At 36.7% G+C, this 13,712-nt stretch overlaps 1 protein-coding gene across 2 annotated transcripts in view; it reads left to right on the top strand.

Annotated features, from left to right (window-relative positions):
- mmp16a (matrix metallopeptidase 16a (membrane-inserted)) overlaps positions 1-4,657 on the top strand; it is a 63,502-nt gene extending 58,845 nt beyond the window's left edge. For both annotated transcript variants that reach the window (XM_079862384.1, XM_079862385.1), the window contains 3 exons: positions 845-995; positions 1,091-1,206; positions 3,924-4,657. In XM_079862384.1, the coding sequence (XP_079718510.1) occupies positions 845-995; positions 1,091-1,206; positions 3,924-4,252 (596 nt within the window). In that variant the 3' untranslated portion in view covers positions 4,253-4,657. The remainder of the gene's footprint in view (positions 1-844; positions 996-1,090; positions 1,207-3,923) is intronic.
- The last annotated feature ends 9,055 nt before the right edge of the window (positions 4,658-13,712 follow it).

The following is a 13,712-nucleotide window of genomic DNA, read 5'->3' on the forward strand; positions in this document are numbered from 1 at the left end:
AATTATTTTGTATATATAAATACACACATGCATGTACAGTATATATTTAAGAAAAATTTGTTATTTATATATAAAATATTGATATTATAAATAAATTATATATAAATATATATATATATATATATATACAGTATATACATGCAAATATTTCTTAAATATATACATGCATATTTGTATATATATATATATTTGTATATATATATATGTGTGTATTTGCTGTAATACTGTACTTACTGTAATATTTAGTAATAATTGCTAGTGTCTTAAAAATACTACCGTCCATCTACTGACTTAAAAATGTAGAGAAATTAAAATGTAAATGAAAAACAATCAGTCAGTAATACATTTTTATTGGTTATATTATATATAGATATTATACATTGCTGTAAAATGTTTATTGTGCGATATATATATATATATTATCAATATTTCAGCCAAACAGCCATTATAGTAAATAAAGTACAATCAATCAAGGCATATTTTCCTCACTGTTATTCACTAAATAGGAATAATGCTATTTTTGTCAACATTCTTATATTAAAGTCCCAGGAAGAATCACAGTGCAGTCACTAACAAAGTTTTAATAGCCAACTAAAAAGTGCATTAAAATCACCAGTATTTATAATCAATATATAGTCCAAATTCAACTTATCCCTCAGCCGTAAGTGGAGCAACACTTGAACAAATCAGCAAGTCAAAGAGAATTTATAGAAACTATGATTTACATTTTCTTCTTTTGACTGAGCTAAATCACTGAGTACTCTCATTTGGCCCAGTGAAAATGTACCCATGGGCTGAACACTGTAATCCCCTGATTTCTCCTTTGTTCTTGTGCTTTTTCTAGGGAAGCAGTTCTGGGTGTTCAAGGACACAATACTACAGCCTGGCTACCCCCAGGACATCTCAATGTTTGGAAACGGCATGCCAGCTCAGAGTATAGAGACAGCCGTCTGGTGGGAGGACGTAGCCAAGACCTACTTCTTCAAAGGAGATAGGTATGTGCACAGCATGTGAGCGTTCATCTGTGTGTGTGTGTGTGTGTGTGTGTGTGTGTATGTGTGTGTAACTTTCTCTACTTAACTATATGCAGGTATTGGAGATATAACGAAGACATGAGAACGATGGATCCTGGTTATCCCAAGTCCATCACAGTATGGAAGGGTGTTCCGGATTCTCCACAGGGAGCATTTGTGGACAAAGCTAACGGTATGGTTCATCTTTTATAATCTTTAATGCAATTCAATCAAGTTAAGTTGTAAGCCATTTTAAAAATCATACAAATCATTTACTCACCCTCATTGTTGTTCCCCTGTTTCGTATGACTGTTTCTTCCATAAGGACGGATACTGTTGAGTTTCAATAATGACATAAAAAGCTTTGTGTGAGAAACACAGTGATATTTAACTTTTCTTTGGCCTGTTCTACTTTCAAATGTAATGCATGGAAAATGGGCATTATGGGCAATATGGTTGGAGTTAGGGTTAGGAAGACAACTAAACCTTTATCAACTAACCTTTAACTAAATCATAACCCTAAAGATTATGATTTGATATGCTAAGTAAAATTGCTGCTGTGGTGCTCATGCAGATGACAGGAGTTTGAATCCGACTTGCAACATTTCCCAATCGCATGGCCTCGTCATCTTCCCATAACTTCCTGGCGTTTCTTCACTATATTCTGAATAAAAAAGGCAAAAATGGCAGAAAAAGAATTAGGTATATTGATATTATCTAAATATGGGACAAAAAAAAACAGTTAACAAAAAGTTGCTATGGCAGAAGAAAATAATCTGAAAATCATATGCTATAAAAAATAACCAAAACCAACAAAAAATATAAACATACAAAACGTAAATAAGAACTGGTGAGATAACTAATCCTTGTAAGATGACCTATTAAGTCTTGAATTTGTTTTTGGGGTCTACTAGAATAGGTTTTTATGCTTCAATGTTCAAAATTCACATTAGTTTTCACATATTTTCACATTATTGCAGGCGACACCTCTCTTCCCAGTCTGTCAGTAACGCTCTGTTCAGTTCTAGTCTCTGTGAAACACCTCCTTCCGAAAAACACAATGTGCTCTGATTGGTCAGCTGGACCAGTGTGTTGTGATTGGTCAATCACTTCAAGCTTGTTCTGGAAAATGTCACTCCCTTTGTCATAACTGCGAGTTTAAACACACTACTAAAGCAACTCAACCAGGCCTCACCCCCTTTTTTAGCATATGCCTTGGCTGGGAATTATTTAAATGAGAAATATTGTGATGTGTTTGTTCCCTGAAGAAAACTCTAGACTACAAACGAGGCGTTTCAGGGAGTTCAGAAACGGTGCGCACTGATATAGAGAATAACTCCCTTTGGAGTGGATTTGTGCTGTGTAACTTTGTAGACCTTTTTCATGCAAAACAACAAAATGTTTTTTTTTAAAAGCATAAACTACAATCAACCCATGCAGAACACAACACAGCATCTGATATTATACTGCATATGATACAGAATCTATCGTGAAGCAGTATAATTCTCATTTACACTGCCCTGTATTCATTCTGTACAAGAACTCAGTTATGAAGGGTTGTGCATTTCAGGACAAGTGTGAATCTTTGTATGAGCTCTCGTCTTGCATGAGTTCAGTCCATAGCTGCAGGCCCGCAGGTCGACAGCCAGACACATGCCATCTGTACCCAGCCTCGGTGCCAGGTTTGCCCGTGGACGCAGGCGATCATCTGAGCGTGAAGGGTGGATTGATATTCCAGGGAAATTGTTTGGCTAACCACAGTTTGAAAGTGATTGTGGGCTTTCTTTCAGCCCTGTCTCTGCACGTTACCCAAAAGGCCTCTGTGGGCGAGACAGAGTAGAGAAAATTGACCCTAATTATGTGTCATCATGGCCAGCCGATCATGGGGAGATCGGAAAGGACAGCTTTTCTTTTTGCTTCAGCTCTAGTCCCGTTTTATTGCGAGTATAGATTTTACGATAACACATTGGTCTTACGATAAGCCTTTATCTTTGGTTTAGTGTCTTTCAAATCACACTGAGCCCCTGTTCCAGTATGGACCATTTTTATGTCAAGGATTAAGAATCTTTATTAAACAGATTTAGTGGAAGAGTGACAGGAAATTATTGGGGAGATATGGGATCAGGATAAATGTCAGGTTGGAACTTGCATCCCCCACAGGTGCACCATGACTCAACGTCTATTCCAGCAGACCTGAACTTGTGGTTTTGGAAAAAATGTAATTACATTAAATTAAATAAATCGTGTATCGTAATGGTAGCAAAATGAATAGGTTTATCAACTTTTGAGAGGAAAGTGAAAATGCTATATGCTAAATATGAAAAATGTAAATAAAAAAACAAATATCTAACAAAAATATAGAATTATAAACTATTATATAAAATGATTGATATATTTAAAAAATATATTTTTTGATTTTACAAATACTTACAAAACCAAAATCAATGTATTCAATCAAAAATCAAATAATTTTTTTTAAACTTAATATGAAATAAAAATATACAAATAAATTATACTAAAATTGTGCTGTCCAATCGATTAATCACATCTAACATAAAAGTTTGTTTATATAATATATGCGTGTATGTGTGCGTGTATATATATATATATATATTTACACACACACATATATCACAGCCCTAATAAAAATCTCTCTCTATATATATCTGTATCAATCTTAAAAATATAATTCGACAACAAATCAATACATTTCAATGCTACAAGTAAATTTAGGCATCACAATATTATGTATAAAAAATAGATATTCAATTTGAGATTTGCTAAAGATTACATTTACATGTCCGCAAACATAGTAAAAAATTTAAAGATAGGTGGAAATGGGCATGAATTAAATATCCAATATAAATATAAAACCATCTAACAAGTGTCTCCTGTGTCGATGCTTTGCAGGTTTCACGTACTTCTACAAGGGTAAAGAATACTGGAAGTTCAACAACCACAGGCTGCGGGTGGAGCCGGGCTACCCTCGCTCTATCCTGAAAGACTTCATGGGATGCGACCTCACGCCCATCGACCCCGACCTGCAGCCGACGGACGACGAGGACGTCGTGATTAAACTGGACAGTGAAGCCAGCACGGTCAAAGCCATCGCCATCGTCATTCCCTGCGTCCTGGCGCTCTGCCTGCTGGTGTTGATCTACACCGTCTTTCAGTTCAAGAGGAAGGGGACGCCCCGGCACATACTGTACTGTAAACGCTCCATGCAGGAGTGGGTGTGAGTCTGACAGCCACAAGACCGTGGTGTAACACCCCAAACTTGCGGACTTTGGCTCTCGACCTGTGTCTCGCTCTAGGAGAACAGCGAGGGCCTTTGCTTTGACTCCCCTCTCCAGGAGATGAGGGGCGCATTTCTCCTAAACCCCCCTTCTCTTCTCTCATTGGCCCCGGTGCACCCGCTGTAGGACTGCAAGGATCCCACGGTGCATTGCGACGTCCAGTGCCACTGTTCCACATGGAAATCGCTGATTGCTATACGTTTAGGTTTTACAAGTGCACGTTGAAAACGCGAAAAAAATAAAAATGAAAACGTTGTCGCAGGAGCCGATTTTCGCTTCGATTTGATTTTCAGAGATATTTACGATTCCCTTTAAAGCACTCCCAAACCAAATAAATCTCTCCAAAGAGGATCTTTTTTTCTTTTCTATACATCTTTTTTTTCCCTTCCTGCTCTTTATTTTGCAGTGATATGTAGTGGGGGAACTTTTGACTGTTGTGGCAGTCTGTCTCAAAACAGGGGCCAAAATATTCTGCAATATTTTTAACAGCCTTAATTATGGATTGTGTTGTTTGCTTTTGTTTTAGTTAATTCGTTTGTTTTCGAGCACCGCTTTTGTTCGTCTGTCGGAAAGGCAGTGCAATATTGCTTTGCTCCCTTTGAGATCAGAGATGGTGGTTAACCTCATTTTCGCCAGGGGCTGCACTGCAGGGTCGCCTAAAGCCGGGACGGGACTCCTTAACCTCTGCCTAACATGAAGCATATCAGTCAAAACAGAGGGAAGACCAAGCCACTGCAACGACCAATATTTTATTCTGCTTTTTTCCGTCCGACGGTGGAATTGCAACTGCAAAGGAAGAGCTTGAACCGTTATCGTGCTTAACGCTCACTCGTATGGTCGTGTTTTGCACGGACAGAGATTTGAGAATTCGTATCTTCCCTTTTTTTTTTTTACGAAAGGTCGCTGTTCAAGCATGTAATTTCCTTCGAACTGCCTTGTTTTTAGGTCTGGATGGGATCCTAGAACCTTGAAGTATGAACCAGAACCACCAGAGCAACTCAGGACAGCGCTTGATTCAAAAGTGTATGCAAGCATTCACATCCAGTCCTGTGTCTTTATTATCAACCGAGAAGAAAATCAAGGATATATATCATGTAACGTTTCACCATCGCTTGTGATCGGAAGTTTCTGCAATGGGATCGGGCTCGGAGTCAGAACTCTCAGTTCGGTTCACGAACTCTAGATCGGTCCTTCGCATCGAACGGATGTTTGAACATACAGTTATATGCTTGCGTTAACATTTTATATGTTTGTTTGTTTGGTACATTTGAACAAACCGAATGGTCTCAACCTCAACTTTAAAGTGGTACTTAAAGTGCTAAGCTGTCATCCGGAACGTTTCCTTTAGATGCGAGAGAAAACGTAACGCGATCTAAAGGAAACTATGTGCGTGTTTCTGGCAAGCAGTGTTTGAATGTGTGTCTGTATCAATGCTAGATTTTCTTTTTTTTTTCTTTTCTTTCCTTTTTCATTGTTTTAATAAGAAAAAAAAAAGGAAAAACATGGGACATTCTTCAAGTTCATGTACTTCATGACTCGGTTTGGGACAAACCGTCCTGACAGACTTAATAAATTAATCAGTATATGATTAAAATGCCTTTTAGCGATTTGTTCACATTTACTTTACATATATTATAAGTCTGGGAATATATAAACATCCACTCTCTAAACTTACAAAAATATCATGGTAATACCATAGTATTTTAGTATTGTAATATTTCAGTATCAAAGCACTATGGTGTTGCCATGGTACTGTCGCAGTTCTTTTCTTCCTTTCTTTCACTTACAAAAATGTACCATGGTATTTTGAGCATAAGTACCATGAAATGGGATAATACCATGGTATTTTGCACATTGTGCTATGACTTTTGATCACGGTGCCATGATACTACCATGGTATTTTGGACATTTTACTATGACATTTGATCATGGTCCCATCATACTACTAATATGGTATCTACTACGGTATTTTGAACATGGGACCATGCATGGCATTCTGGTCATTTTATCATGGTACTGCCACAGTATTTTGGACATGGCACCATGATACTACTATGGTATTTTGAAAATTTTACCATTGTACTACTATGGAATTTTAGACATTAGACATAATATGGTATTTTGGACATGGCACCATGGTACTACTATATTTTAAAAGATTTGACCATGGTACTACCCTGTTTTTGTGTGCATGGTACCATGCATGGCCTCCTGGACATTCGACATGGTACTTTTAATACCTACCATGGTACTACCAAGGCATTTTTGACATTTTATCATAGTATTCTGAACATGTACCATGGCATTTTAGATATGTATTATGGTAGTACCATGATATTCTTGGAAGTACCATGCAAATACAATGTTACATAAAATCCAGTACCATGGTATATATCAAAATGAACATAATATTACCGTCTGATACCATGGTGCCACTACAGTACTTTTTTGTAAGGGTTCTATCTTCTCTCTTTCTTACTGTGTGTGTGTGTGTGTGTGTGTGTGTGTGTGTGTGTGTGTGTGTGTGTGTGCGCGCATATGCATGATCGCATCTGAACATTTCCCAGAATCCCAGCCGATCAAACAAAAGTCTGCCTTAAACAACTGAGAGGAAAAGGCAATCGTTAAATAATACAAAAATGGAGTATCGTGGAGGTGGTGTGTATCCTGTGGTTATATTTAGCTAGTATGATCAAAATCAGAGCATAAAATATGAGACGGCGGTGAACAGAGGCGTTTAGAACTCGCCAAGTGCAAAAGTAAACAGAGACCGACACGGCCCATGGTGGATGAGTTCAGCTCGGGCATCAACTGCCATCTATGTTCCAAATCAAATCTAGCTCAGCAAGATCACTGCAGACATGGTTACTGTGAGCATAATGACTAAGATGAGAGATTAAAGCAGAAAATGACCAGAATTACTGTCTGTGGAAAACTTTAACTGCTTTTCAAACGCTTTAATCACTCTGAACCGACCAGCAATGTTGATGTGCAAAACTACATATTTTCAATATCATCTATTTGTGGGTCGTCTGAATGACTAGTCGACTAGTTAGTCAGGATTTATAGGGTTTATGTCCACTAGACACCAATCAGATGTGTGTCTTAATGCGAGGCGTTCACGTACTGTAGGATGCGTTCTTGCATTCAAAAATGGCTAGATGGAGCGCAACAGGAACAATGCAGAGATCTCAAAATTACTTTTTAACATTCAAGTTTTCAAAATTCAAGTTTTAACGTGACACGCTACATTAAAACCCAATGACAGAAAAACGGCGAGATGTAAGGCAAGGCAAAAAATAATTTGCATGTAGACTACAATTTAAAAGTTAGGGGTTGGTAAGATTTTTGACTATATTTTTAAAAGAAGACTCACCAAGGCTACATTTATTTGATTAAAAACAGTACAAATCCTAAATATTATTACAATAATAAAAAAGACAATTCTATTTGAATACATTTTAAAATGTAATTTATTCCTGTGCTGAATTTTCAGCATCATTACTCCAGTCTTCAGTGTCACACGATCCGACAGAAATCATTCTAATATGCTGATTTGCTGCTCAATAAACATTTCATATTATTCTCAATGTTGAAAGCATTTCTGCTGATTAATATCTGCAAACCATAATATTTTTATAACATTATTAATATTTTTTCTTTTAATCAAATGATAAAAAATATCTATGTCCTTGCTGAATAAATGTATGCATTTCTTTGAAAAAAATAAAAAATTTCTTCCTGACCCTAAATTTTTAAATGGTAGAGTATATAAAATATAAAAAATTACAATATTAATAAATCACATTATATTAGTAAAATATATATTCATCTGACAATCATTTTCTTGAAATTTATTGCAGAAAGTGGTGAATTTGTTTTTCGATGGAAGCTACGTTTTAGCATGTTGAAAATCTAAATTAACGTTAGTTACCATGCTAAAGCTCAGTGTGCTAAAACCGCCTGCGTCTGTAAATTAATCTTCTTAAAACGGCAACAAAAATATTAAACCGTCTGATTAAACCCATAATTTGAACCAATTAAAGTAGTTTTTGCATGTCTAGTCGACTAGTTGATCGTCCTTTGTGAGAAATGTCCAACAGACGCGCGTGTAGCGCTAATGTGTATTAGCTAAGAAGCTAATCTGTGGTTCTGTGTGTTTGGTGTAAGAACAGTAAGTCTGCTCTCTCTCTCTCTCTCTGAAAGTTTTCTGTCTAGCCGACAGAACCTGTGGTGCTAACTGGACCTACACTGGTGAGCGTCATCCTGTAATCTTTTGGTGCTGTTATTATTTTAGACCTTATGGATTTACACTTGATTTGACTATGGTCCGTGCAGGAATAATGTATTTGCGCTCATGTAGCACTAGCCGCGATGGTGCATGGAGTGGAAGTAAGGCTTGCGTATATATTTCCTATGTGTTCTGTGAAGGCCTTAAGCTAAAGCTAAGTCAGGTGTCAAAGGTTGTGCCGTCCATCGGCTACATGTTGGTGCTAGACCCTGATTCATGTTTACAGTTTCTGTAACTTTAGAAAGGATGTGGTTTTCTGTTTGCTTTGCGACATATCACATGATCTTAATTCCTCAAACTCATCAGCATCTGTGCTATTCCCAATCATCCTCATCATCCTGTTTATCATCTTGCCATCCTGATTATGTTAAACGATTCCAAATGAAGGAAACAAAGTCTGAAAAACATGTTTATACTTTTTTCATTCTGTCTGTATCCCTGTATTTGTGATGTATCTGTTGACGATCCATTTCATTGATCAATAAACACATTTGAACATATTTCCCCAGAGCATTTTTGTGTTCATCTGCCTTTACCATCATCATGTTTCCTCATTTTCCAAGTCCAAACATCACTCACCCTCAGCTGTGAACATAACTGTTATAAACTGACACTAAGCTAACATTTTCATGACCAAAACATTTACTAATATTAAAAGAAAATCACCACAAATTAATAATTTTTTTTAAAAACTACTTTTTGTCAAAATGTAAAATTGTAGTTTTAGTAAAACCCAGCTGCACTGAAAAACTAACAATAGCTAAACATACAATAACTAAACTAAGTTTACACATGTTAGTTTAAACTAACATGAGAATGTATCAAATATAAAACATTTGCTCCAAAAAAGTATCAAAAATATTCACACCCCTAAATCTTCTGAAAGAAAAAAATGGAAGAAAATAATTCTAGAATGAAATACTTTAGGGTCACATTGTTCTTACCGTTCTTAAAAATTAATACTCTGTGTATACAGGCTTATTAAGATGTTGCCAAATCTATCCTCTTATCTTGCACCTTTCCATGGTGTTTTTATGAAAACGTTCTATTTCATAATGAAAGTGATAGACTGCAAATATGTTGCTGTAATTACCAAGTTCTTTTACTTAAAGCGCTTAGTGTTCTTTTAAATAACATTACATGAGATTTTGAAAACATTGATACATAATGTCTTTATGAGTGTCTCCAGGCAGATGTGCATCGATGTAGCCCAGCTAGGAGCCACAACTGCAGAGAGAGCTCATTATCCTCATTAGTCGGACTGTGCTAAAGTGATTCCAACGGCAGGAAGAAATTAGCTCTATTTCTCAGAATATTGACTTGCTCGTGGGGTTCATTCTACTCTCCACGCCTTGCTGACTTTCCTGAAATGATTACCGTCGCTAAGCAAACAACCACACAAGCTACCAACAGATGGCATATTTTATACTATGCTTACTAAAAACTAAATTTGTATGAAAAGAGTAATGGCATAACCTAAAAAGTTTTCCAAAATGTGCAGTACAATAAAGAGATTACAGTGTGGAATAGCCTACTATAAACCCCAATACAATGCATTCAATTGCGTTAATTTCCTGACAAATTGGCCTAATATAGATCCCTGTATTCATTATTTCATCGGACAGCCACATATTCAGACATTTTTACAAAAATTTGCTTAAAAAAATGCAATCTTGAACTGACCCTTTTCAGCAGGTTACTTCGTTAGTTACACCAGTAGGTGGCGACAAAAGACTTCAAACGTTACTTTTTTGCCACGATTGTCTTGCAAATGAATCAATGAATCATTTGTTCAAACGATTTGCAAAAAAGCTACTTGTTTAGATCCAAAACTAGTCGTAGTTTCATGTTATTTTTTTGTTTTTTTTTAAACTTGCGCGATTGCAAATCTACTAAAATACTGCTTGGATGATGATGACATAGAAGATCAAACACTTCTAAGGGGCCATTCACACAGAACGCTACTTTTCCATTGTTTTTCAATGTAAAACATGCGCTACACGAACGTGCATAACCGTTGCCTCACGTATTTGCAGCGTCTCGCACATGACACAGCGATCTAAAAACGTAGGCTCTCAAGTTAAAAGAAGTTCAACTTCGCATCTAGACCTTGTGCTTTTATTCATTCCATCCGTTTTTAACAGCAAAAATGCATTCTGTGTAAACCAGCCATAACTCGGTTTTCATCCACGATTTGTTCACTCAAATGATTCGCTAATACACGAAACACCACAGTGTGCAGCCTGCTTGAGGCACAAAACTCAGAAGTTTTTAAAGAAATAACAAAGATTCCAAAAAGTAAAAACATGATATAGGCTATAGTTAGTCTGATGTCACTCTGGACAAATTCGGATTTTTAAAACACAGACAATAAATTTAACTGAAATGCAATGATTCTGAATCGCACCATGTTGTGCCGAATTATGTGACCCACCGAATTCTGTGACTGTATGTAACACTTCCAGTTATACTCGCACCAGTCCAAGCAGGATTCGAACAGGCGTTGCCGGCATGAGAGGTGTGCACGCTAACAAGGACGCTAAAATCTGCGGCCTCATCGATCGCTAATGTTCCTCTTGAGACCAAGGGAGTGAGGTTTACTCGCACAGCTCTTTGTGTTACACATAGTAGCTGTATTGAGCTAATCCTAACCCTACCATCACTATGTGATTAGCGGTCAAATAATTCGGTCGTCACTGAATTCGATATAACACCGGCTTCACAGACCCACCTTTGGGTTGTTATTTTAAGGCCTGGTTTCACAGACAGGGCTTAGATTAAGCCAGGATTAGGCCTTAGTTAAATCAGGACATGCAAGTAGCTTTAATAAACGTGCTCTAGAAAAAACATTACTCTTGAGACAAAACAATGACACTGACATATTTTAAGATATGTCAGTGCAAGTTATTTTCAGTTAAAACAGCTCAAACATACTTTTCTGGGCTTAAGCCTTGTCTGTGAAACTGGGGGTAAATATGTATTAAAATACAATGGGTTTCCATCTGCTTGTTGCATAATCAGTCTAAAGCATTTTTTTTCTGTTATTTGGTTTAATTCATTCTGCAGTCATTAATCGTGTTTGCATAAACTACAGACTCCACTCACTTTTTCCACCTCCAAACACATCATGCATTCTGCACTCACTGACACCTTCTACACACATCCTAAATATCTTGCGACTTACTCAATGCATTAGAAAAGAAAACCTGATTAAACCAGTAACTGATTAGTCCTCTCAGGGACTTGTGTAATATTGCATGTGGCCCTGCTAATGGTTCTAACCTTTGTTGTTGCTTTAATGATCAGCATTTAACTGGAGGCCTGCAGGCTGGAAACATGTTCTCTGGGAACTAATCAATACACGGCATGGTTCACTTGACCGCGAGACATTAATCAGCGGCACTATACTATATAATGTAGGAGTTTTTCATTCTACATTTAATACCTAGGTCAGCTGTCTTTCTAGAGAACGGAGCATGTGTTTCCAGGTACTGGGAATCTTCCTCCGTCTGTTTTACTCATCGTCTCAGCTCCCAGGAGTGATTTCTGCCTAATTTAACCTGCCACAGAGACGGTAGTTGCTGAAACATTTAGCTTACTTAGAACAGAGAGGGGGGAAAAAAGAATGATGGTGTAAAATAGTGAGAAATATGGATGAATGAAAAGACAGAATGCAAAATAAAGCAATAAGACTTTCAGGAACAATGATGTGAATAAAACGTTCTGATAAAAGTACTGCAAAAATCAAGCACCCTCAAGTTTTCCCAAACCTGTGTTGCTACTTTTCTTCCACACAAAACGAGAATTTTGAAGAATCCTCACATAGCTTATTTCCATCAAAGTTCATGACCATGGATGGATGCTAAAGGTTCTTCATGGAAGCATAGATGCCAATAAATAACCTTTATTTTTAAGTGGCTACTATATTCCAAGTCATCTGAAGCCATATGCCGCTTTGTGAGAGGAACAGACAAGCTTTAACCAACATTTATATACTCAGTGAAAAACATACCTTCTATTCAAATATATGAGTCGGTTTCATGCTCGACTGATGTTCACAGCAGGTGTGTTCCTCACTATTTCCCCCAGTGGTTCTGAACCAACTGGGGGTAAAACACACAGTGTTCGTGCACTTTTAAGTTCATGATCTCTAAACACTTTCCAAAAATGTCAGCGGTGTTTTGGAAAAACTGTGGTTTCCAACCTGAAGAAAGAATGGAACAAGACAGCTGTTTAGTGTCTAAGGTTGCACTTTGGAAAAACATCATAACATTTATCTGTATGATTATCTTTGAAAATGGTAGGTTAAAAAACGAACAAACTCGACAATCAAAAGCATACTGCGTCTACAAGAGGCACTAAACAGGTTAACACACTTCATTTCTAATGCACAATATGCCCAGAGCTCTTATTGCATTTCAGATGATTCTCTCCAAAATATGATTTCCTTGAACCGAAATTGCAGTGGAATGATAATTAATAACGCGAGTCCGTCTGACAAAGCGCTACAATCTAATCTTCAGGAGATCAGCAGAACGAATGGGAAAGCAATTAATAGCACTCAATGGAGTCAGCATTTCCTTTTGTTTGTGGTGGGGTTGAATAAAAAAAATTCGGAATATTTTCACGTTTAGAATAGAGAAGCAATTTAGAAAGCTATTGTAACCAAATCTCTTTAAGTAGATACGAAAAAAAGAAAAAGTTTACAAATAACTTCCCTAAAACATAGATATCCAAAGCTTAAAATAACACTTTATCAGCTATTAGTAAGTATATACAGTAAGAAAGGTTTTCAAACTTTTCAAACCAGGGTACTACAAACGTGTGGAAAAATATTAAGCATTGTGTTAAATAAAACATTATGATTAAATGTTAAACTTTTATTGTTTAATTCCAAAATGTTTCCAAAATGAAATAGTTTGTTTTTATATTTTCCTTGTACTAAAGTATTATATCAACTGTAAGGATAGATGAACCTGCATTTTATTGCTCACCTTCCAGCCAATCAGAATCGAGTATTCAGACAGACCATGGTATAAAAAAAACATTATCAACTGTATGTGTGTTGGCTTCATACCCTGGAAATTATTCGGGCATGGAGGCAACACTTAA

Source organism: Squalius cephalus (genome assembly GCF_949319135.1).
Source record: "Squalius cephalus genome assembly, chromosome: 25".
NCBI classification, from domain to species: domain Eukaryota; kingdom Metazoa; phylum Chordata; class Actinopteri; order Cypriniformes; family Leuciscidae; genus Squalius; species Squalius cephalus.